Source organism: Wyeomyia smithii, chromosome 3, assembly GCF_029784165.1.
Source record: "Wyeomyia smithii strain HCP4-BCI-WySm-NY-G18 chromosome 3, ASM2978416v1, whole genome shotgun sequence".
Lineage (NCBI taxonomy): Eukaryota > Metazoa > Arthropoda > Insecta > Diptera > Culicidae > Wyeomyia > Wyeomyia smithii.
The window spans coordinates 196437257-196462122 of NC_073696.1; the positions used below are offsets into that span (position 1 = coordinate 196437257).

Genomic DNA, 24866 nt, shown 5'->3' on the forward strand with positions numbered 1-24866 from the left:
TAATGCTGCCTGTATGTACGTTACAATACAAAGAAACAAAAACATAACAGGTAGTTGAAAATGTTGATTTGAAAACATATAAAAGCTCAACCAAACTTTGTGCTGGCATCTCAGTTTGAAACATTCATTGAAGAACAAACTAACTCTAGCTAAAAATGACTGGTCGCGGCAAAGGAGGAAAAGGACTCGGAAAAGGAGGCGCTAAGCGTCATCGCAAGGTTCTTCGTGATAACATCCAGGGTATCACTAAACCCGCCATCCGTCGTCTGGCGCGCCGTGGAGGAGTGAAACGTATCTCCGGTTTGATCTACGAGGAAACTCGAGGTGTGCTAAAGGTTTTTCTGGAAAACGTAATCCGTGACGCTGTCACTTACACCGAACACGCCAAGCGAAAGACCGTCACTGCCATGGATGTCGTCTATGCGCTGAAACGCCAGGGACGCACTCTGTACGGTTTCGGAGGTTAAATTGATTCGACTTAAGATATTCCCATAAACGGCCCTTGTAAGGGCCACCAAATGAATAAATGAAAGTTAGTTGTTTTTCCCATTTTTAAACTACGGCGTTGTATCACGATCGGAACAGAGCATAATCGGAACAATTTTTTCATATTCGAGATTGCTCCACCACTCAATGAAAAGTTACTTCTAATATTTACCGGTATTATCAAACAACTTCTGTTGATGATGTCCAAAAAGTTTCACTGAGATTTTTTTTAATTAAAAAAAGCTAATAGAAAAGTTTTAAAAAATTATCTATTTTCGAGCACAATTAGCCCTTACGATTGCTATCACGTCTTGTTTTCAAGTAGTATTAATGGAATTAAATGCTCAAAAATTCGGTATATTTTTCCGTAAAATGCTTTTATAATATCTAAACTTTATGCAGGAACACTTATTGTGCGAAATACATTTTTGCTTTTAAGTTGAAATTATTGGTGGAATACGAATTCCTGATCTGTATCATGACCAGAACACGTTACTTCTGAGACTTCACCGCTCCACTTTTCCTTCTGTTTATATAATGATGAATTTCACATAGGTACAATTAACAGAATAGTTTTTGTTATAAAAACTTTTTTTCTTGAGTGTTTTTATTTTGAAAGGTCAGAATAGTTTTAGACAATTCAATTGTTTACCTTAAAATACTTCATTTCAAAAGGATCTAAAATAAAATCCGATCATGATACAAGTTCTTGTAAACACAGGTTTCGCCCTAGAACACAAACTAAAAAAAATGAAAGATTATGACTTTTGAAAGCATTCTTATGATTTTTGTGTCACTAGCAAAGATAACTTTTTCAGAGACATAAATGAGTTTTCCCGTCAGCCAACGCAAAAGCGACGAACCCGGCGAGCAATTACTCTGCGGCCTTTTGACACAATTTTACAGGAATGGTTAACAAGCTTTGCGGCAACATATTTTATCGCTTTTGTCATCATAATAACAATGATGAAATAAAATAAGAAATTCAAATTCTTCTTCGAGTATCATTTGTTGGCCCTTAAAAGGGCCGATTGGTGTACGATAATCAATGCATGGCATCCGAAACATTTACTTTGAGCTAGTGTACTTGGTGACAGCCTTGGTGCCCTCCGAGACGGCGTGTTTGGCCAATTCTCCTGGCAACAACAGACGGACAGAGGTCTGAACCTCGCGAGAAGTAATCGTAGAACGCTTGTTGTAGTGAGCCAAACGGGAGGCTTCAGCAGCAATGCGCTCGAAAATATCGTTAACAAAGCTGTTCATGATGCTCATGGCCTTTGAAGAGATTCCGGTGTCTGGGTGGACTTGCTTCAGGACCTTGTAGATGTAAATGGCGTAGCTTTCCTTACGACGTGGCTTCTTCTTTTTCTTGTCGCCCTTCGTGATGTTTTTCTGGGCTTTGCCAGATTTCTTGGCGGCCTTTCCACTGGTTTTTGGTGGCATTTCTCAAACTGTTTACCTTCGTTTACTGATAGAAAGTGATGTTGTTTGCCACAATGAGTCGCCTTTTTATACTCAGACAAAACAGATCAGAAGCGCGTCCCCTTTTTTGAATTCTACCATTCCGTTACCTGCGAGGTCCAACCCTCCGATCAGCAACTGCCATCTGCTGCGGTATATAAAGAAGGTTGATCCCTGCATTTGGCATCAGTTTAACGCTCTCTCAAACAACATAAACTTAAACCATACTACAACATGTCTGGACGCGGTAAAGGAGGCAAAGTTAAGGGGAAGGCAAAGTCTCGTTCGTCTCGTGCTGGTCTCCAGTTCCCGGTAGGCCGTATTCACCGTCTGCTGCGGAAGGGAAACTATGCCGAACGTGTCGGTGCTGGTGCTCCCGTATATCTGGCAGCTGTGATGGAATATCTGGCTGCTGAAGTGTTGGAATTGGCAGGAAACGCAGCCCGTGACAACAAGAAGACCAGAATCATTCCCCGTCATCTTCAATTGGCCATCCGTAACGATGAGGAGTTGAACAAACTTCTGTCCGGTGTCACCATCGCCCAGGGAGGTGTCCTGCCGAACATTCAAGCCGTTCTGTTGCCCAAGAAGACCGAGAAGAAGGCTTAAACAATCATATTATTCAAACAATCAAAAACCGTCCTTTTAAGGACGACCAAGTTTGTGCACGATGAGTTAAAAACATTTTTTTCTACATCAGCTATTGACGAGGGACTACGGTTTGTTTTCTATACTGGGCTACATTTTATAAAATTGGAAATAAAAGTGGCAAATATACCGTCATGTTTCAAACGATGATATCGTCGGTTTCGTGCAACACTGGCACAGCTCAAAATTTTGCATTTTTAAGTTTTTGATGGCAAACGATGCGAAATAATTTAAAAAAGGGCAATTTTTCTATCTAAAATGTCCTAAACCCTATAAAAAAACTCGAGAATTTGTCCAAGGGATGTTCGGCAGAATGATGTATTTATTAAATATGAAAAAATATCTAGAATATAGTTGGCCTCTAAAATCACATGAGAAAAAGTTATTCAGTATTTTTCAGTTTTTAGAAACTTTAAGAATGTCTGTGTATAGAACTACCTGTATGTGGTCGATTTTCAAGAGGTAGAACCAAAATGTCTGCAGCAAAGTTTTTCTACATAAAATTGTCTACAACTTTGCTCAAGACTTCGTTTCGATTTGATAAGTAAATAAAAAAATAAATTTTTTATCTCACTTTTTGGTGAATTAATCAAAAATTTATTTGCATCAAAAGATGCCTCTAAAGGTCTACAAAAACTTTGTCGAATACACTTTAGCGTTTCAATGGCATTTTTATATTCAAAATGCTGACGATCACGTTTTTCGCGTTTTAAACCACTGTGCGGTGTCGGCTAAGATTGAATCTAGACCAGTTTGATTGGTTGTGAGTGGATCGTGCCACCCCACAACCATCGACACCTATGCCGGTGTTGGTATTAGAACCCAGGCCTTTAGCGTGGTTGGCGAAGATGTTACCAACTACGCTAGATTCCCGTCCGATATTTACTTCTACTGACGATAAATCGAATTCGCGAAACACTGGTACCTACAACTCTAAAATCATAGTGACGCGAAAAACGCGTTTTAAAATTAGCGTCAAAAATTTATATATCAATTTTCAAGAAAACTTTAAATATTAAAATTTCCAATACTCATTCAAAAATGCAAAATTAAAATGAAACCGGCATCATGCATAAATGTGGTTATTATCGTTACCAATGTGGTTATTATCGTTACCAATTTTACAGAATGTACCCCAGTATAGAAAACAAAAGCGTAGTCCCTCGTCAATAACTGATGTAGAAAAATTGGGTTTAACTCATCGTGCACAATTTTGGTCGTCCTTAAAAGGACGGTTTTTGGTTGTTGGTATAGGATGATTGCTTAGGCCTTCTTCTCGGTCTTCTTGGGCAACAGAACGGCTTGAATGTTCGGCAGGACACCTCCCTGGGCGATGGTGACACCGGACAGAAGTTTGTTCAACTCCTCATCGTTACGGATGGCCAATTGAAGATGACGGGGAATGATTCTGGTCTTCTTGTTGTCACGGGCTGCGTTTCCTGCCAATTCCAACACTTCAGCAGCCAGATATTCCATCACAGCTGCCAGATATACGGGAGCACCAGCACCGACACGTTCGGCATAGTTTCCCTTCCGCAGCAGACGGTGAATACGGCCTACCGGGAACTGGAGACCAGCACGAGACGAACGAGACTTTGCCTTCCCCTTAACTTTGCCTCCTTTACCGCGTCCAGACATGTTGTGGTAGAGTTTTAGTTTACGTTGTTTGAGAGAGCGTTAAACTGATGCCAAATGCAGGGATCAACCTTCTTTATATACCGCAGCAGATGGCAGTTGCTCATCGGAGGGTTGGACCTCGCAGGTAACGGAATGGTAGAATTCAAAAAAGGGGACGCGCTTCTGAATTGTTTTGTCTGAGTATAAAAAGGCGACTCACTGTGGCAAACAACATCACTTTCTATCAGTAAACGAAGGTAAACAGTTTGAGAAATGCCACCAAAAACCAGTGGAAAGGCCGCCAAGAAATCTGGCAAAGCCCAGAAAAACATCACGAAGGGCGACAAGAAAAAGAAGAAGCCACGTCGTAAGGAGAGCTACGCCATTTACATCTACAAGGTCCTGAAGCAAGTCCACCCAGACACCGGAATCTCTTCAAAGGCCATGAGCATCATGAACAGCTTTGTTAACGATATTTTCGAGCGCATTGCTGCTGAAGCCTCCCGTTTGGCTCACTACAACAAGCGTTCTACGATTACTTCTCGCGAGGTTCAGACCTCTGTCCGTCTGTTGTTGCCAGGAGAATTGGCCAAACACGCCGTCTCGGAGGGCACCAAGGCTGTCACCAAGTACACTAGCTCAAAGTAAATGTTTCGGATGCCATGCATTGATTATCGTACACCAATCGGCCCTTTTAAGGGCCAACAAATGATACTCGAAGAAGAATTTGAATTTCTTATTTTATTTTATCATTGTTATTATGATGACAAAAGCGAGAAAACATGTTGCCGCAAAGCTTGTTAACCATTCCTGTAAAATTGTGTCAAAAGGCCGCAGAGTAATTGCTCGCCGGGTTCGTCGCTTTTGCGTTGGCTGACGGGAAAACTCATTTATGTCTCTAAAATAGTTATCTTTGCTAGGGACACAAAAAATCATATGATAAAAGCAAAAGCAAAGTCATAATCTTTCATTTTTTTAGTTTGTGTTCTAGGGAGAAATCTGTGTTTACCAGAACTTGCATCATGATCGAATTCTATTTTAGATCCTTTTGAAATGAAGTATTTTAAGGTAAACAATTGTATTGTCTAAAACTATTCTGACTTTTCAATATAAAAACACTCAAGAAAAAAAGTTTTTATAACGAAAACGATTCTATTAATTGTACCTATGTGAAATTCATCATTATATCAAACAGAAGGAAAAGTGAAGCGGTGAAGTCTCAGAAGTAACGTGTTCTGGTCATGATACAGATCAGGAATTCGTATTCCACAAATAATTTCAACTTAAAAGCAAAAATGTATTTCGCACAATAAGTGTTCCTGCATAAAGTTTAGATATTATAAAAGCATTTTACGGAAAAATATACCGAATTTTTGAGCATTTAATTCCATTTATACTACTTGAAAACAAGACATGATAGCAATCGTAAGGGCTAATTGTGCTCGAAAATAGATAATTTTTTAAAACTTTTTTTTTAATTAAAAAAATCTCAGTGAAACTTTTTGGACATCATCAACAGAAGTTTTTTGATAATACCGGTAAATATTAGAAGTAACTTTTCATTGAATAGTAGAGCAATCTCAAATATGAAAAAACTGTTCCGATTATGCTCTGTTCCGATCGTGATACAAGACCCTAGTTTAAAAATGAGAAAAACAACTAACTTTCATTTATTCATTTGGTGGCCCTTACAAGGGCCGTTTATGGGAATATCTTTAGTCGAATCAATTTAACCTCCGAAACCGTACAGAGTGCGTCCCTGGCGTTTCAGCGCATAGACGACATCCATGGCGGTGACGGTCTTTCGCTTGGCGTGTTCGGTATAAGTGACAGCGTCACGGATTACGTTTTCCAGGAAAACCTTCAGCACACCTCGGGTTTCCTCGTAGATCAAACCGGAGATACGTTTCACTCCTCCACGGCGCGCCAGACGACGGATGGCGGGTTTAGTGATACCCTGGATGTTATCACGAAGAACCTTGCGATGACGCTTAGCGCCACCTTTTCCGAGTCCTTTTCCTCCTTTGCCGCGACCAGTCATTTTTAGCTAGAGTTAGTTTGTTCTTCAATGAATGTTTCAAACTGAGATGCCAGCACAAAGTTTGGGTTTGCTTTTATATGTTTTCGAATCAACAATTTTAACTGCCTCTTATATTTTGGTTTCTCTGTATTGTAACTTACATGCAGGCAGCATAATCCTATTTCCCCCTTATGCCACGGGATAGTTCTTGTTCTTTGTGTATGTCTTATGTTGTGCATACAGGCAAACTATCTCTAGTTCCCCTACATCACAATAGTATGTAGAAGAATGGCAGATGTTTGTGTTTGGTAATCGGCGTGTAAAAGCCGTTACTGTTAGGACTATAAAAAGGGTCAGTTGCCTGCGTTGGCATCATCAGTTTGAATTTATCCGCTTTGCAAAGCTGTCCGAAGTTGTAAAACTTACTCGCCATGGCCCGTACCAAGCAGACCGCTCGTAAATCCACTGGAGGAAAGGCTCCTCGTAAACAGTTGGCCACAAAGGCAGCCCGTAAAAGTGCCCCGGCTACCGGAGGAGTGAAGAAGCCTCATCGTTATCGTCCAGGAACGGTCGCTCTGCGTGAAATCCGTCGTTACCAAAAATCGACTGAACTTCTGATCCGCAAACTTCCGTTCCAGCGTTTGGTTCGTGAAATTGCTCAGGATTTCAAGACCGATTTGCGTTTCCAGAGCTCTGCCGTTATGGCTCTGCAGGAAGCTAGCGAAGCTTATCTGGTTGGTCTCTTTGAAGATACCAATCTGTGCGCCATCCACGCCAAGCGTGTGACCATCATGCCAAAGGACATCCAATTGGCTCGTCGCATTCGTGGTGAACGTGCTTAAGGCGATTATCGGCTTTCGTTTGATCTCATTTTACATAACAAACGGCCCTTCTCAGGGCCACAAACAATTTGAATGAAGACATGCTTGATTTCAACTGACGATATCTGAAAAAGAAAAAAAATATTTTCTCTATTATTGGAGCCAAAATATTGATTTCATCTCAAATGAATTTAGAGATATTGATTGTTATAACACACTGGATCTAACATTCGGGTAATGTAACTAAAGCTGCAGTAAATAGTATTTCAGTTAAAGTGTTTGCTTAGAGCGATATGGATTTTTATCATTTATAATTAAGCACAAAGTAGCTTATTTTCATCTTAATTAATCTAAAAACCAAAATATGGACTTAACTGTCCCTTATTGAGTCTATTTCATTACCAACGTTTTCTTTTTGAAGGCGGCAACCAAAAATCATTATTATTTTGTAAGGATTATGAATGCATGTGAGAAACAAAAATGCTAGTGAATTGGCTTCATTCTTAACGATAAAATTGATTTTAAACTGGAATTTTTAGACATTTTTTTGGAAACTTCTTATACCAATAGTCTTCAAATGGTGTATTTTTGAGTCCGTGTGCAACTCATTGATCCAAAATAAAATATTACTTACTTTACTTTGTAGCTGGTGCCTTGGAATTAATTTAAATCATAATCAAAGTATGTTTATAGTTAAATTGTGCAGGTTATGAATTATTATCCTGAAATCCTGGATGAAAGTCTAACATGAACATCGCATTTTCTCGCTCTCATTTTTTTACATATGGGACAGTTATGCTTTTATGGGCAGTGCAGTAAAATCAAACTAACTTCTTCAAGTACTTTTCTGGTAGTCCTAAAAAGGACTGATTGTTTTGAATTCTGGTAATTCTATCCGATGTTTACTTCTTGGCAGCGGCCTTTTTCGGGGCAGCCTTTTTAGCTGGAGCAGCAGCCTTCTTCGGTTTCGGGGTTTTCGGTTTCTTGGCAGCTGCCTTCGACGGTTTTGTGGCTTTCTGTTTAGGAGCAGCAGCTTTTTTCACTCCAGCAGCCTTCTTGGCCGCTTTAGCAGGAGCTGCCTTGGCCTTCTTCTCACCGGTTTTCTTGGCAGCGGTGGCTTTTGGTTTCATGGCAACCTTCTTCTCGCCAGCGGGTTTCTTGGCTTTGGTTTCCTTCTTGGGTTTCTTGGTCTTCTTCTCTCCAGCTGGTTTCTTTGCATCGGCTTTAACTTTGAAAGAACCGGACGCACCAGATCCCTTAGTCTGGACCAGCGTACCCTTCTCGACACCCGATTTCAGCGCCTTCTTCAAGAACGGAGCCAACTTGGCAACATCGCATTTGTAGTTAGCAGCCATGTACTTCTTGATGGCCTGCAGCGAGGATCCGTTACGTTCCTTGAGGGTCTTGATGGCGGCCAAAACCATGTCGTTCACTGGAGGGTGAGTTGCTGGCTTCTTTGGTTTCTTGGCGTCTCCCTTGGATGCCTTGGTCTTCTTTGGCGCCTTTGCCGGAGAGGCAGCGACCGGAGCAGCAGCAGCAGCAGTTGCAGTATCAGCCATTATGCTTTGAAGTTTACGAAATCTTACGAAAGTGTGATGAAGACGAATTATGAATCATTTACCATCAGTTCATTAGGTATACATTTCTGTCGTCCGTGCTAGGGAAAGTATTGACATGGGAAAAAAACGACAACGGATACGTAGAACACACTTTTCAGGTATTACTATTTAAAACACCTTAATTGATAGAAAGTATGCTGCAATAGAATATATTTACCTGCTATTAGTCTTCAAGCATTCATAAACTTTTCATAACTGAGTAGAAAAATGCATGTTTAGTACTGGTCGTCATGAAAATTTGCTTGTAAGTTACTGATATCGAAACAGTAATTGGAGTGTTGTTAAAAATAGTTAAGTTTTTGTGTTTTAGCAATTTATTTGCAAGTTGAGGAATTGTTATTCGATGAACAAATATATTTGTGGCCTGAGTGAGTGAATACCCCACTCCCAGAATGTAATGCTAAAGCTATACGCATTCGAATTCAGAATCGTTAACATGACATTGTATGCCTCGCTATACGGGGTTCATAAGAAAACTTATTTTAGTTCCGATGCGAAACTGGATTGAATAAATTTTAAATTTATTTAAAATTTTTTAAATTGGTTATAATCTGTTCTATTGATGTTGCTAATGCAATTGCTGATTAAAATATTGCGTACTAATTCCATGCTAATATCGTCGGTTTCGTGCAACACTGGCACAACTCGAAAATTATAACCATATAACTATACAACTATATTATAAATTATAACAACTCGAAACGCGTTTGAAAATTATCGTATTTTTCAATTTTCAAGAAAAGTTTAAGAATTTTAATCCTTATTCAACATTCTTGGGTATATTTTGCACATTATATTATTATGAGCACGTTGTACAAGTTAAAACTTCATTTTTACTCTTACCTGATGGTCTATATTTTCCGAAAATTTCTAATTAACTATAGTATATTTTTCAATCACTTCAATCACAAATTCAATCGGGCACTTCTACTCATAGCTCTGGATTTTTTGTTAATTTTGGAACGGGCTTTCGTGGGAGGAAAGTTTGAAGTCTTTGGCATCGTTTGCCTTCAAAAACTCAAACTAAGAAATTTTGAGTTATGAGTAGAAATGTCTTTGCAGCACAAATCAAAATTTCTTCATAAAAAGCAAAGCCTTGGTGCTACATTCCGTATCGGAACTCGACCTTCTGTTTTACTATACACAGACTTCGCAGCCGACTGTTAAGTGTACAGGACAATTGCGGGGCTAGCGCTACGATCCTACTGACACTAACAGTCTCTCCCGAGCCGGGACTCGAACATACGACGACTGGCTTCTTAGGCCAGCATCGTACCTCGAGACCAGCTGGGAGATAAAAATTTCTTCATAAAGTTAGTAATAATAAGGTTTTAACTTTTACAACGTGCTCATAATATGTGTGAATAGAAATTTTTGAATTTTCGAGCGCTTTTCGTTCGAAACTATGATTTTTGAGTTGTGCCAGTATGTACGAAACGGACGAATTGATCAGCTTCCGACTTGAGATAATTTCAAATCTGATTTTCATAATGTAATTGTTTGAATATAGCTCCTCATCAACAGACTCTATGGTATTTTCTCAAAATATTCAACAGCATAACGGACGAGTGGTGGATTATAACATTATGTAGGTTTTTTTTTGCAATGTCCATCAGAAGTAGGTGCAGTATTTTTTGGAAAAACTTTGTGTAATCTTTGCATGGAGTTTTGATTTGCTTGGAAATGATACATTCTTGAAATTTATTACTCGTAACTAGTACTAGTTAAAATAATATAACAATAATGTGAGTGTAGGTAAACATTAGGGTGGGGCAAAAAATAAATTCTAGCTCCCATGCAGTTTTCGTGTTCCTTATGGGTCCTATAACAACCGGGTAACTTTTCAGATCGATCGGTAGTACTATATTTTTGCGCCCGACTTCAAAAGTTTGCATAACCCGGGTTAAATGCGCAAGGACTTGCATGCAAGTCAGCTTTCAAGTTACGTAGTGAAAATTTAAAATTTCTTTTAATGAAAAACGATCTCTAATACATCAGAAAACTGTTAAAAAACCAATTTCATTTTTATCTGGTGAATTTATTTAAGAAATTTCTGGTAGCGACCACAAACATTCAATGTGTAGGTCACAAGTATATAAGGCAAATTATTAAAAAACACGAATTTCCCAAAAACGGCCGGCCTAGCGGAAAATTGTGAGTATTAGCGAATGTTTGTCAAAGATTGAATATTTTGTGAATAATTTCAAAGTTAAATAAAATTTGTAAATTTAGGTCTCAAGAGTTCTTCTATGCAGATGTCTCAATGGCGTTATTGCAATATAAGCAATTTTCACAGTCGGTTCTTTCAATCCGAAACATCAACTTTCTTGGCTCAAAGTTTCTGTTGATCAATAGAAATAAGACACTTCTTTCATTCTTGTGAAGTTAAAGAGCCTCAAAGAAATTCCAAATCACCCGTTACGCACACGAAACAATGAAAACGAGAATGTTTAAAATTTGGGGAAATAAAAAACAAATGATACTTATCTTCGGTAATCGTTTCTCACGAAACTATCGAGTTCGAGTTGTGCCAATCTTGATTTAAACTTACGATATAGACCCACAAATGAGTAATACAGTGAATACAAGCTACAGAAATTCGAATCTTCATTCAAATTGTTTGTGGCCCTGAGAAGGGCCGTTTGTTATGTAAGATGAGATCAAACGAAAGCCGTTCACCACGAATGCCTTAAGCACGTTCACCACGAATGCGACGAGCCAATTGGATGTCCTTTGGCATGATGGTCACACGCTTGGCGTGGATGGCGCACAGATTGGTATCTTCAAAGAGACCAACCAGATAAGCTTCGCTAGCTTCCTGCAGAGCCATAACGGCAGAGCTCTGGAAACGCAAATCGGTCTTAAAATCCTGAGCAATTTCACGAACCAAACGCTGGAACGGAAGTTTGCGGATCAGAAGTTCAGTCGATTTTTGGTAACGACGGATTTCACGCAGAGCGACCGTTCCTGGACGATAACGATGAGGCTTCTTCACTCCTCCGGTAGCCGGGGCACTTTTACGGGCTGCCTTTGTGGCCAGTTGTTTACGGGGAGCCTTTCCTCCGGTGGATTTACGAGCGGTCTGCTTGGTACGGGCCATGGCGAGTAAGTTTTACAACTTCGGATAGCTTTGCAAAGCGGATAAATTCAAACTGATGATGCCAACGCAGGCAACTGATCCTTTTTATAGTCCTAACAGTAACGGCTTTTGCACGCCGATTTTCAAACACAAACATCTGCCATTCTTCTACATACTATTGTGATGTAGGGGAACTAGAGATAGTTTGCCTGTATGTACAGCATAAAACATACACAAAGAACAAGAACTACTGTGGGCTGTAGCATTATGGGAAAATGGGATTATGCTGCCTGTATGTACGTTACAATACAAAGAAACAAAAATATAACAGGTAGTTGAAATTGTTGATTCGAAAACATATAAAAGCTCAACCAAACTTTGTGCTGGCATCTCAGTTTTAAACATTAATTGAAGAACAAACTAACTCTAGCTAAAAATGACTGGTCGCGGCAAAGGAGGAAAAGGACTCGGTAAAGGAGGCGCTAAGCGTCATCGCAAGGTTCTTCGTGATAACATCCAGGGTATCACTAAACCCGCCATCCGTCGTCTGGCGCGCCGTGGAGGAGTGAAACGTATCTCCGGTTTGATCTACGAGGAAACCCGAGGTGTGCTGAAGGTTTTCCTGGAAAACGTGATCCGTGATGCTGTCACTTATACCGAACACGCCAAACGTAAGACCGTCACCGCTATGGATGTCGTCTATGCACTGAAACGCCAGGGACGCACTCTGTACGGTTTCGGAGGTTAAATTGACTCGACTAAAGATATTCCCATAAACGGCCCTTGTAAGGGCCACCAAATGAATAAATGAAAGTTAGTTGTTTTTCTCATTTTTAAACTACGGTGTTGTATCACGATCGGAACATAGCATAATCGGAACAATTTTTTCATATTCCAGATTGCTCCACCACTCAATGAAAAGTTACTTCTAATATTTACCGGTATTATCAAACAACTTCTGTTGATGATGCCCAAAAAGTTTCACTGAGATTTTTTTAATTAAAAAAAAAGTTTTAAAAAATTATCTATTTTCGAGCACAATTAGCCCTTACGATTGCTATCATGTCTTGTTTTCAAGTAGTATTAATGGAATTAAATGCTCGAAAATTCGGTATATTTTTCTAAACTTTATGCAGGAACACTTCTTGTACGAAATACATATTTACTTTTAAGTTGGAATTATTGGTGGAATACGAAGGCCTGTTTTGTGTCATGACCAGAACACGTTACTTCTGAGACTTCACCGCTTCACTTTTCCTTCTGTTTGATATAATGATGAATTTCACATAGGTAAATTAACAGAATAGTTTTTGTTATAAAAACTTTTTTTCTTGAGTGTTTTTATTTTGAAAGGTCAGAATAGTTTTAGACAATTCAATTGTTTACCTTAAAATACTTCATTTCAAAAGGATCTAAAATAGAATTCGATCATGATACAAGTTCTTGTAAACACAGGTTTCGCCCTAGAACACAAACTAAAAAAAATGAAAGATTATGACTTTTAAAAGCATTCTTATGATTTTTGTGTCCCTAGCAAAGATAACTTTTTCAGAGACATAAATGAGTTTTCCCGTCAGCCAACGCAAAAGCGACGAACCCGGCGAGCAATTACTCTGCGGCCTTTTGACACATTTTTACAGGAATGGTTAACAAGCTTTGCGGCAACATATTTTCTCGCTTTTGTCATCATAATAACAATGATAAAATAAAATAAGAAATTCAAATTCTTCTTCGAGTATCATTTGTTGGCCCTTAAAAGGGCCGATTGGTGTACGATAATCAATGCATGGCATCCGAAACATTTACTTGGAGCTGGTGTACTTGGTGACAGCCTTGGTGCCCTCAGAGACGGCGTGTTTGGCCAATTCTCCTGGCAACAACAGACGGACAGAGGTCTGAACCTCGCGAGAAGTAATCGTAGAACGCTTGTTGTAGTGAGCCAAACGGGAAGCTTCAGCAGCAATGCGCTCGAAAATATCGTTAACAAAGCTGTTCATGATGCTCATGGCCTTGGAAGAGATTCCGGTGTCTGGGTGGACTTGCTTCAGGACCTTGTAGATGTAAATGGCGTAGCTCTCCTTACGACGTGGCTTCTTCTTTTTCTTGTCGCCCTTCGTGATGTTTTTCTGGGCCTTGCCAGATTTCTTGGCGGCCTTTCCACTGGTTTTTGGTGGCATTTCTCTAACTGTTTGCCTTCGTTTACTGATAGAAAGTGATGTTGTTTGCCACAGTGAGTCGCCTTTTTATATTCACACAAAACAGATCAGAAGCGCGTCCCCTTTTTTGAATTCTACCATTCCGTTACCTGCGAGGTCCAACCCTCCGATCAGCAACTGCCATCTGCTGCGGTATATAAAGAAAGTTGATCCCTGCATTTGGCATCAGTTTAACGCTCTCTCAAACAACGTAAACTAAAACTCTACCACAACATGTCTGGACGCGGTAAAGGAGGCAAAGTTAAGGGGAAGGCAAAGTCTCGTTCGTCTCGTGCTGGTCTCCAGTTCCCGGTAGGCCGTATTCACCGTCTGCTGCGGAAGGGAAACTATGCCGAACGTGTCGGTGCTGGTGCTCCCGTATATCTGGCAGCTGTGATGGAATATCTGGCTGCTGAAGTGTTGGAATTGGCAGGAAACGCAGCCCGTGACAACAAGAAGACCAGAATCATTCCCCGTCATCTTCAATTGGCCATCCGTAACGATGAGGAGTTGAACAAACTTCTGTCCGGTGTCACCATCGCCCAGGGAGGTGTCCTGCCGAACATTCAAGCCGTTCTGTTGCCCAAGAAGACCGAGAAGAAGGCCTAAACAATTATCCCATTTCTGAAATCAAAAACCGTCCTTTTAAGGACGAACAAATTTGTCCACGATGAGTTGAAAACAATTTTTTTATATCATTCAATTTTTATTGAATTTTAACTTATATTTCTCAGCACACGGAATTGGTAAATATTCTGGTTCGTTACTGAGAGCTATATTCTAGTTAATTTTTGTTAGTTACAATCAATTTGTTTATGATTCCATGCGATATTGATGGTGAGAATGCGACAAGAAAATCTGTCTACCATGGAAATAGTTTGTGAATTCCAATTTTTTATTTTGATTTATCGTTATAACTGGTTGACAAAAACGAAAAAAATTTTGTCCGAAAGCTCAAAATAGTTGCCCTAAAAAGGTTATTCTGTGAATTTTTGAGACCCCAGTTTCGTTAGGAATGCGTCAAGAGGCCGCAGAGTAATTGATCGCCGGCTTCTTGCTTCTGCGTTAGCTTGTGTTTATCGGTGTTACTTAATCTTTTCTCTATCAGGAGGTATTTTGACAAGATGTTTACATGCTTTCGCTTTCGTGCAACACTGGCACAACTCGAAATTTTGCATTTCTGAGTTTTTGATGGTAAACGATACAAAATATTGTTAAGTTTCATCCTACGGGACCCCGTTTCAAAATCACCAAAAAATCTGGAGTTATGAGTAGAAGTGCCTTTTTTGCATGAATAGAAATTTCTGTACACAATTAGTAAAACAAAGGTTTTAACTTGTATAACGCGCTCATAATATGTGCACAATAGACCTAAAAGTGGTAAATGAGGATTGGAAATCTTAAACTTCAAAGTTTACTTGAAAATCGAAAAATAAATCTTCGACGCAAATTTCCAAACGCGTTTTTCTCGAAACTATGATTTTCGAGTTATGCCAGGGTTGTGAAAAGTTTTGGTTGTCAATCAAGCGAATGGAACCAAAGTTTTTTTAAAGCAGGAAAAAGTTCGATGGACACCGCTCACTTTTTTGAAAAGGAGAGCTCCAATACAAATGAAAAACAAATTTCTACATAATTCTAGAAGTCATCAAGCAAATGGCACCAAATTTGGATTTTAGAATAGTGCAGTTCCACAAAAAACGGGCAACCAACTTAATCGACAATTTTTGTTTTGGCTGGAACTTTGCATGAACGTTTCATTGGGCAAAAGATGCCATTATGTGCCACTGGTTTAGTTTTTTGAAACACGACTCAAGCTATTGAAAAATGTTATGTTGGGAGAGGCATTGATAATTTCAAATATTTTTAGAGCCAGAACGGTTTGTTTGATCGGTGTGACGCCTTGGGCAAACTTGTAGATAGTTAATTTAACTTTCAAAAAATACACTGCAAAAGATTACGTATACATTTAAAACTGTCCGATCATAAAGAAATCAGAAAAAAAAGTGTTAAAAGTTTGAAAGAAAAAATTTGTTTGAATTGTTTGTTGTAGAGGAACTGCTTCGTTATTCATCTCAGCCCACATATTCATTCATCATACAACATGAAAACACAACTGAAAACAGGAAATAACGCATATTTTCTAACTAAACCAATCTGCTAATCCATGGAATGGATTCTTCTTAGTTCACTTTAGATTTCTCTGAAAGTAGAATCCTCAAAAACTCACTCAAAAGCTCTAAATTTTATATTATAGTCGGGCATCTGCACTCGAAAACTTATTTAATTCATTCACCTACCTCAGAAAACAAAATCCAAGCCTTGCTCTATTAGGCTACAACGGGACTCGTTCAGCAGCCAACCAAAGTTTTTTTTTTCATTACTAGCGGACCACTTTTTATTTCAACCACTAAACAAAATCACTCACTACACTAAGAATACTTAAATCTTTGAAATGTTCACCTCAAATTTCCAGAAACAAGCTTGAATTAGCAGAAATATATGAGATGAATCTCTACAATTCTTAAATTTCAACTGTATGTATTTTCAGCTGTTTTACTGCGTTGAAGAAAATCAAAAGTTGCCAAATCAGTTTCTGTTAATACGAAAAAATCATACTGAAAATGTTGAATTATTCCGACACAATTGACATAAATCTACAGCACTGTAGTGGTTACCTAGGTTACCAATTTTGCACGTAAACAACTAGAGCGGATATCTAGCCCAAGTAACAAAACTGGTTTCATGAAAGTTTTATAGCGTTTTTTTGGCTGTATTAACCGCTAAAAAACTTTCATAAAACCAATATTGTTACTAGGGAGGTAACATACTACGACGGACTGCGTCTACGTTCATTCATGATAATGTGATTCATTCATGATTACGTGTGTGTTGAACATGAGGGCGTCGTGAGATGAATAACTGAGTAGTGATTCAAGTTTTGAGATGGATATGGAAGCGTTGTGAAAAAGGGTTTGTTTTATAAAATTCAGGATAAATCTAGCTAAGTTTGCTAAATGTACAATGCTGAACGATTCCATAAGAACATGTAAGCGAATTTTGCTTATTTGTTCAATGATTTCGTAAAAATTTGCTTTTAATCCGTGCATTCTTCGTGAATATTGGTTTAATGAGATAAAAAATGGATCAGTTCCCCTATGAAAAAAAATTTACCTTCGAATATCGCTTAAATTAGTGCTCAAAAGTTTCGTCTTCTCGCAAAGAGCACCCATGCAAAATCTCAGCTCAATCAGACTTTGGGAGAAAATGCCTCTGAGCGGTCAAAGTTTCACGAAAAATAACGATGGAAAAAGCACAGCTGGTTCATGAAATTGTCGGTATCGACATTCTGTAAGAAATGCATGAAATGTCGAGGGTTGGTGTTATCTCGAAAAAGATTTTTTTTCTAAAAATTCGACTTTCTGGGGCTTTCCCAAAATCCGGTTGAGCTTTGCATGAAGGCTTCATTCGAGAAGACAAAACTTTTGAGCACTATTTCAGCGAAATTCGAAAATTCTATTTTAATTGCCACCCTCATGTAAACTTATAAACGTTTCCGAGAATTTTTTTTTTCGAAACAATTGTTAGCGAGGCAATGGAGAATAATCAGTTGAGGTTTTCGTTTGATTGATTTCACTCCCGCAGTATTTCTGAGATTAATATCAACGAAAGAGAAACTCATCACGAATGTGTTTCCGAATAGCTTTCAGATCATGTGAATCATGATTAGGTGCATTTACAATCTTGGTGGTGAGAAACAAAGATGCCAATGATTTGAATTATATCTTTCAAAAGAAATTCGTGAAAATCAACATATCGTATGATAGATCAGTAGATTGTAAGAATAATCACGAAGAAGTAACCAACCATTCAACAGACCATGCTTAGAAACTTGAACCAACCAAAATTATAGAATGGGACTAGATTGGATATAAAGCATCCAAAAGCAACGCAACGATACTTTAACCCTCTAGTGCCCAGTGCCGCCTTTAGACGGTCTTCAGTTGAACTTCTAAAAAGCTTCAATAAGGACTTAAAAAATGTTCATAATGCTTAATAGTGATTATTTCGAAGTCCGTCTAAAAATTAATTTGGGCACAAGAGGGTTAAGCAAAATTCAAGGCGAGGATGCCCTCTTTCCGATAAAACTAATCATTTCCAGCGATTTGCTTTTTGAGTTTGAACGTCCAATATCAGATTCTTCTTGCATTCGTAGACTATAAATGAATCGTAAGGTATGTGAAATCAATGAAGAATGCCCATGTCTTTAATGTTTTAAATTAATTGAATAAGGAGAAAAATATACGCGGGACGAAGTTTCCCGTGCCAGGTAGTTTTTATGATTATTTCAATTTCAGTCTCACTATTTCCTGTTCTGTTTTCTGTGGATATTATTTTGTATATTCGTATATTTGTCCTTCATCTTCGATAATATCGTACAGACTGGTTTTCTTACGCTACATTTTTAATTCTATTTTAAAACTATTATTGGTTATGTTGAAATCAAAAAAATCACAGACGTCGTTGAATCCTCTTAGGCAGGAACTGAGCGGATTATTATAGCCATACCATGTCCTGTGGCCTTTGATCGAATAAGTAGATTTTAAGTTTGATCTGATGGATTTTAGAGGATCGATTCAGAATTGTGATCTGAATATCAGTTTAACAATTTCATTTGATTTTTCGTATAACTTGATGCATCTTTTATGGCTTTCATATATCTTAATTTTCTATAATAAAACTCTGAAACTGCGTTTTCCATGCTCAAAGTGTATTGAGCAGTAAAGCCGGTATACATACACAACTGTTAAACAACAGGGAAACAAACAAACTGCTTCCGTAACTCTCCGGATGCGATTCTTATTGAGGAGAACTCACGGCTGTCTCACGAACACGAGCGATTCAGATGCTGTCAGTTCTCCTGGCCTAATTCACTAGTGAACAATGAACACCACGTGTGTCTACCTGGTTGCTAAGCGTCTAAACGCAACAGGAGAAGCACGTGACCTTTTTTTTCTCAACCACAGCCGCTCATGGCTGTCAGACGAGCGGGCAGAAGCATTTTCGCTCTGGCCTCCACCCTCTGCTAGTGAACACTGAACAGGCAGTCGAATCATCGACGGAAGCTCGGAGCATTATCCTGGCAAGCACACCTCGACTGTTTTTATATTTTTTTGGAAAGGTATTGTAGTTACTATTGATAAACAGAAAAAAGCATTTTTGAATTATTAAGAAGTTGGTTGAAAATTAAATATTATTTAATTACCACTGGAAATAAAACCCTAACGCTGGTATGTCACACTGCAATGTGAATTGAGTTAGGTTTAAACACACACTCGGTTTCTCTCCCCGTTCGACTACCCCTCGAGTCACATGACACGGCATGGAGCATTTTGATTGCTTCCTTAGTGCTGTGAGGCATTCTAAAGGTTGTCAACCACGTGCTCGTGGTGGTTTACTATAAATTGTTGGCCTCTTTATGATTTCCGGCGGGCCTTTGTCTGTCTAGATAATGTGTGCACTCATTATCGTTCATTCAAATCGTGTCCTTACAATTCGCTGTGGGATGATTTTTGGGCTCATTACAATTCCCTAATTGTAGGTCCCTTTTTCTTGGCTCACTTACTGGTTTTCGAAAACATATTATAAGAACAATGTAATATCCCTGTACTGTACTTATTGTGTACAATATCCCAAGAATAAATTAAAAGGAAACTATTGGACTATTGAGTCAGTTTGAGAGTTGTCTGTAAAAATGGAATTTAATAAAACGCCCAAGACGAATAGAGCTGCTTACCGATACTGCTGAGACAGTCATCCGTGAGCGATGGAGAGCACGTCAAGATATGATTGAAGCACATTTATTTTGCTTCTCTTGCCTCAGCAGAATCAATCAACGTCATCATTGTCGTCTGCTTCGTCGTCCTCGCGCGCGGCAGTATCTTTTCATATCCGCTGCTGCAGCGGCTGAAATGGGTGGATCGAAGTCAGACGGCAGGATTAACTTCAACCAAGCAGTCCAACCCTGATCTTAGCTTTCACGACGAGTGCTTCCGCTGAGTCAACCACGATGACGACCACGTGGGTAGAAGCGTTTCCAGTTGCTTCAATCTGCCGGTTTATCCCATGCGAGCTCAGAAACACTGCTTGGAGATTGCTTTGATCAAATTGTGTAGCCGATTCGTACTGCCAGCTGAGATCTGTATGGTAATGCTTTCGGTAACGGCAACCGCGGTGAAATTACCGCCGGATGCTGGGAATAGCAAGTTGGTAGGGATGAAGGTCCGTAGTAGGGGATAATTAAATTGCAGCTGTTTCCTGCAAGTTTCTTCGATATGAGAATGTGTGGCTCATATCTTCAGATGTTGTTAATGTGAAAGGGATTATTAGAGGTTAGTGTAGTTGTTTGCGCTGGTAAAAGGGAATTCTTAGAATTATTTTGGACAAATTCGTGATATTAACGAAATTAGACGGTGTTTCGCTTTTTTTTTGCTTTTTTCTTGATGTGCGTTGAACTTGGCTAGTGCCATAACTATTCGTTGTAGAAAGCGAAATTATATTGTTCTATTTCTGGGAATCATATGCTATCAAGGTTTCTCGTGTAATTTTATCTGATTTAAAATTATTACAGATATCGTACAGGGGCTGTAAATTATTGGCAAAATAAAGAATTTATAAAAGTTGATTTTGGTGTTAATGATTACTAGCGGTTTAAATTATTGTTCTATCATTCTATCAAATTAACAAGGTAATAGCTATAGTCATACCCTGGGTAATAAAATAAAAAAGACGTCTGTTTTATCATTAATGCTCAAAAGCATCTGTTTTATTATTAGGCTTATCTGGATGAGCTTATGTTACTTTTATTTTTGTGGCAACGGTACAGCTGACTAATCTATAAAAGCGTCGTTTCTTTCTGATTGACTTTGCTCTAGTTAATGTTCTGTTAATACCAGTGTACCCGAGTAAAGTTGGACAACTAAATGATTACATGATGTTATGTCCAGTTATCAGGTAAGACAAGTCTTATAACCTGATATCCTATATTCAGATATCAGAAAAAAACAAAAATGATTTCAAAGTGCCAAGATTTGTTGTTCAGACGCGCTGAAAGCTGTTATCTTACTTTTTTCGGGTAAGCATTCCGAATTAGGTCTCACACTTAGGTTATCGCAATCAAAATTGTTAAGAAAGTAACTTTCATGTACCAGAAGGACTTTATTTTCAAAGTAGACGTGTTAGTAAAAGGTTATGTTTCACATCTGTTTTGGACATATTTTATTTTCACGGTGGTGTTCTGCATTTTATAATTACACTTAAAAATTTCTTTTAATTCATACCTCAATTGTTTTGTTTCGGGATTTCTCTTAAGTCCAGTACTAAACGAGTTTTTATTCATTCACAATAACACGTTTTTGATTTTTTTTGAGAAACAGTTGAAGAGGTCGTTTGTAGAACACGACGGAATGGTTAACGTAGAATAACAATAACTTGTCAATGAATTTTTTGGCAAAAGGTTTTTTTTTCACACAACATTCATTTGACACGGCACAATACAAATTAATGTTTTACGGAGCCAATTAAATCTAATGCCTTATGGTCTAAAATATCTTATAATCTAAAGGCAAATTTTTTATCCTCGCTGCCGACTACGAGCTGAAACTAAATCTAATACTAAAACTAACATGGTTTTTTTTTATACGAGATTAGTTTCACTGTTAAATGGGCACCTTGATGCTCTTCAAATAGCTATAAACAAGTAGCATGTATGGCAAGTTTCGCTGAGCGAGGATATTTGGCAAAAGGATCATATACAGAGGCTACCAGCCTCTCACAGCTATTAGCAGTGACAAAATGGTTGGAAGTGAATGCGACCCGACAAATCCGGACAAAATTACTTACAAGTCTAGACATGTTCAGCAATGCTATGCAGTACTGTGGTCCGCCGGTTGGTCCGTCTGCTGTAAACATTGCGAACGAATTTGTACTGCTACGAGTAAAACAATAACAACAACTTCAAATCGGTTATAAAGTCAAATCGTTTGTATTAGTGGCGTAGTTTGTATTTTCTTCTGTTATTTGATAAAAAATGTGAATTCCAATACGAGATGCAGGTTAATAGAGAGAGACTTTCATGTAGCAGAACAGGACTAGAAAAAAGTGAATTGCCGCGCTCTTGTCACTCACTCTCAATACGGGTTGCTTTGTAGTAGGGGTAAGAGTGCGGGATATTATTAAAGAGATAGAATAGGAGAGAACAACCTAAAAGATGGAGTGTTTTCTGCTATCTTTGGTAATAACGCTTATCGTGTAACGTACGGGCTGTTTCAGTAAACTGTTGCTTAATTGAGTCAATGGTCAATTCAAGAACAACATTCTAATTGTTGTTTATTGAATGACATGAACAGTAGAAAGCAAAGCAAAGCAAAGCCTTGGTGCTACATTCCGATTCGGAACTTGACCTTCTGTACACAGACTTCGCAGCCAACTGTTTACTGTACAGGACAATTGCGGGGCTGGCGCTACGAACCCTACTGACACTAACAGCCTCTCCCGAGCCGAGACTCGAACCTACGACGACTGGCTTGTTAGGCCAGCATCGTACCTCGAGACCATCTGGGAAATTTGCATTTAGCGACATTTGGTTAAAAAATCGATTTCGACGCTTTAACACATCTGTGCATTTTGTCTTTGGTGAAAACTGAATTTTAAACGCTTGTGGGCTCCATATCCCGATGTCCAATTGAACTGACTAAGGACACCGCGACGCACACTGAAAAGCACTGTGGAGACCTCCGCTCAGATCGGGACAGTCCGGCCATATGCAGCCAGCGTTCATCATAGCCGTCGCGGTCCTGTTGTCGATTCTGTAGCCGAGGTCCTCCAGCCTGCTTTTTCAGGCAAGCATTTTAATCATGTTGAACTTTCTCTCCCTGATGACCCTCCCGTTTCCAGAGTTAGTCCGCTTATTGACGCTACCAGTTATTGCATACCAACATTTCCTATTTCGAACCGCCCTTCAAGACGACCGCCATTCAACCCGGGATGCATACAACAAAGCTCTATGGAAGATCCTTATCTGCCTAGCTCAGTCGTGCTACCTGCTGTTATCGATCCATCGGTGTTTAATTTTAATTTTTAATTTTAATTATATTCAATAATTTATCTGACAATATGTAGTCTTAATAAATAAAAAAATAGTGTCAAGTTTACAAAATATTCGAATTTTTCAACTTATTCACAAACTTGCGGGATGGTTCGCCAAACTCAAACAAATCTTCTACGCTTGAGAGATCCTGATTGCAGCGGTTATAGGCTCGTTAAATCCAAACGACGTCCGATGGAATGCGGTTTGTAGTAGGCCAGTTGAACGTAAGGAACGTTGAGAAGCACGGAAGTTTAGCTGGAACAAGAGCGTTGGCGAATCTATTTCGCCATTCAATATTTTGGCAACAGATGCAGCTTGCTGGATTTTGCGGCGACAGCGGTCAGGATACGGAGGAAGATTTTCCGGATCACGCCAGGGAAGGTCACGTAATGCCAGTCGGACAAATCTCTTCTGAACACCTTCGATTCGTAGACACCAAGTCAACTGATGAGGGTACCAGATCGAGCTACAATTTTCAAGAAGCGGTCGTACTAGAGAGCAGTATAAGGCTTTGAAGCAGTGAGGGTCTTTGAAGTCAATTTTTGCAATGAATCCCAGCTGTCGACTCGCTTTTTAAATTAAGCTGGCATGATGTAAATGAAAAGTGAGTTTAGCGTCGAGCAGAATACCAAGGTCGCAAACACGGTCAACTCTTCTCAGCTCAAGTCCATCAATGTGGTATTCGAATATGATCGGATTTAAAATGCGGTGGAATGTCATTACCTCACATTTTCCAATACTAATTATCAGCCAGTTCTTATAGCACCACTCGACGAATATATTCAGCAAATGTTGCAAACGACGACAATCGTCGATTGTACGAACTACCAGATATAGCTTTAGATCATCCGTAATACCAACCTACAGCCAACATCTAACCGTAGCATTGCATCATTGAAGAATATAGCGAAAAGCAAAGGCCCCATATTGCTACCTTGCGGAACTTCCGATTTATTAGTGAATTGCGACGAGACACAAGAACGAAGTTTCACACGCAGTATCCTTCCACATAAATACGAACTTAACCATTCCACAAGTGGACGCGAAGCTCCAAGCCGTGACATTTTACGCAAAAGTATGTTATGGTCAATACGATCGAAAGCTGCCTTGAAATCAGTGTAGATGGCATCAACTTGCGCTTTTTGTTCGATATGTGAAATGCACATCGAAGTAAACTCCAGTAAGTTACTATGAACTGAGCGGTTCGGCATGAAACCATGTTGCGCGGTAGAGATGTAATTCTTAGTGGAATTGAGCATTACGTTACTAACAATAATCTCGAACAACTTAGAACCAGCTGAGAGACTAGTTATGCCTCGATAATTTCTGACATTTTGACGATCACCAGATTTTAGAACTGGGAGATTGAGGACTGGCAACAAGGCCAACTAAGTGTTGTGCGCGTTCTGTCTCAAAGTAAAATTGTAGTAATAAAGGGTGTTTTCCGCCGAGTAATAATGGACTAATTAGTGAAACTGTAAAATTCGGGTGCATCTTTTATCTAGGAAAGTGAAGAGAAGAATCAATGGTCCGCTCTAGGCAGGATAAGTATCGTTATATTTTCGAAGTTTCTTATTTGTTCTAGGATCACATAAACTAGCCACAAAACTCATCGACCAAGAAATGAATTTTGATACGCTCGCAGCGCCACCGCCGTTCGCTGGCGGGTAAACGAACTAACTGCCATGGCAAAGTTGGGCAGATTCGTACACTAATAACGAAATAAATTTTTATTTTATACTCAACGGTGTGCTTAAATGCATAACAGAAGGAAG

General features: G+C 39.1%; 8 protein-coding genes and 1 pseudogene across 8 annotated transcripts; 4 read left to right on the forward strand and 5 right to left on the reverse strand.

The window, feature by feature from the left end:
* The first annotated feature begins 137 nt into the window (after positions 1-137).
* LOC129726809 (uncharacterized) lies at positions 138-12499 on the forward strand (annotated as a pseudogene).
* On the reverse strand, positions 1398-4233 carry LOC129726811 (histone H2A-like). Its single transcript, XM_055683934.1, has 2 exons — positions 3873-4233; positions 1398-1925 (listed from the first exon to the last, which is right to left on the reverse strand). The coding sequence occupies exons 1-2, from the start codon at positions 4231-4233 to the stop codon at positions 1555-1557; spliced, it is 732 nt and encodes a 243-aa protein (XP_055539909.1). The 3' UTR covers positions 1398-1554.
* LOC129726814 (histone H2A) lies at positions 2166-2892 on the forward strand. Its single transcript, XM_055683937.1, has one exon. It carries the CDS (start codon positions 2182-2184, stop codon positions 2554-2556), a length of 375 nt encoding a protein of 124 aa, XP_055539912.1. The 5' UTR covers positions 2166-2181; the 3' UTR covers positions 2557-2892.
* On the forward strand, positions 4470-4860 carry LOC129726816 (histone H2B). The gene has a single exon (XM_055683938.1). It carries the CDS (start codon positions 4486-4488, stop codon positions 4858-4860), a length of 375 nt encoding a protein of 124 aa, XP_055539913.1. The 5' UTR covers positions 4470-4485.
* LOC129726818 (histone H4) lies at positions 5923-6271 on the reverse strand. Its single transcript, XM_055683940.1, has one exon. The coding sequence runs from the start codon at positions 6251-6253 to the stop codon at positions 5942-5944; it is 312 nt and encodes a 103-aa protein (XP_055539915.1). The 5' UTR covers positions 6254-6271; the 3' UTR covers positions 5923-5941.
* LOC129726813 (histone H1B-like) lies at positions 7956-8612 on the reverse strand. The gene has a single exon (XM_055683936.1). The coding sequence runs from the start codon at positions 8610-8612 to the stop codon at positions 7956-7958; it is 657 nt and encodes a 218-aa protein (XP_055539911.1).
* LOC129726819 (histone H3) lies at positions 11362-15967 on the reverse strand. The gene is made up of 2 exons (XM_055683942.1): positions 15956-15967; positions 11362-11784 (listed from the first exon to the last, which is right to left on the reverse strand). The coding sequence occupies exon 2, from the start codon at positions 11770-11772 to the stop codon at positions 11362-11364; it is 411 nt and encodes a 136-aa protein (XP_055539917.1). The 5' UTR covers positions 11773-11784; positions 15956-15967.
* On the reverse strand, positions 13518-13928 carry LOC129726817 (histone H2B). Its single transcript, XM_055683939.1, has one exon. It carries the CDS (start codon positions 13926-13928, stop codon positions 13554-13556), a length of 375 nt encoding a protein of 124 aa, XP_055539914.1. The 3' UTR covers positions 13518-13553.
* On the forward strand, positions 14169-14555 carry LOC129726820 (histone H2A). Its single transcript, XM_055683943.1, has one exon. The coding sequence runs from the start codon at positions 14181-14183 to the stop codon at positions 14553-14555; it is 375 nt and encodes a 124-aa protein (XP_055539918.1). The 5' UTR covers positions 14169-14180.
* Positions 15968-24866: the final 8899 nt, after the last annotated feature.

Bases quoted from the DNA above. Each gene is read 5' to 3' on its own strand.
- LOC129726811 (XM_055683934.1), bottom strand. From the start codon at position 4,233: ATGTCTGGACGCGGTAAAGGAGGCAAAGTTAAGGGGAAGGCAAAGTCT. The intron at 1,926-3,872 runs AGAAGAAGGCCT...TTTGAGAAATGC, and splicing joins TCTGTTGCCCAAGAAGACCG to CACCAAAAACCAGTGGAAAG.
- LOC129726820 (XM_055683943.1), top strand. From the start codon at position 14,181: ATGTCTGGACGCGGTAAAGGAGGCAAAGTTAAGGGGAAGGCAAAGTCT.
- LOC129726816 (XM_055683938.1), top strand. From the start codon at position 4,486: ATGCCACCAAAAACCAGTGGAAAGGCCGCCAAGAAATCTGGCAAAGCC.
- LOC129726818 (XM_055683940.1), bottom strand. From the start codon at position 6,253: ATGACTGGTCGCGGCAAAGGAGGAAAAGGACTCGGAAAAGGTGGCGCT.
- LOC129726817 (XM_055683939.1), bottom strand. From the start codon at position 13,928: ATGCCACCAAAAACCAGTGGAAAGGCCGCCAAGAAATCTGGCAAGGCC.
- LOC129726819 (XM_055683942.1), bottom strand. From the start codon at position 11,772: ATGGCCCGTACCAAGCAGACCGCTCGTAAATCCACCGGAGGAAAGGCT.
- LOC129726813 (XM_055683936.1), bottom strand. From the start codon at position 8,612: ATGGCTGATACTGCAACTGCTGCTGCTGCTGCTCCGGTCGCTGCCTCT.
- LOC129726814 (XM_055683937.1), top strand. From the start codon at position 2,182: ATGTCTGGACGCGGTAAAGGAGGCAAAGTTAAGGGGAAGGCAAAGTCT.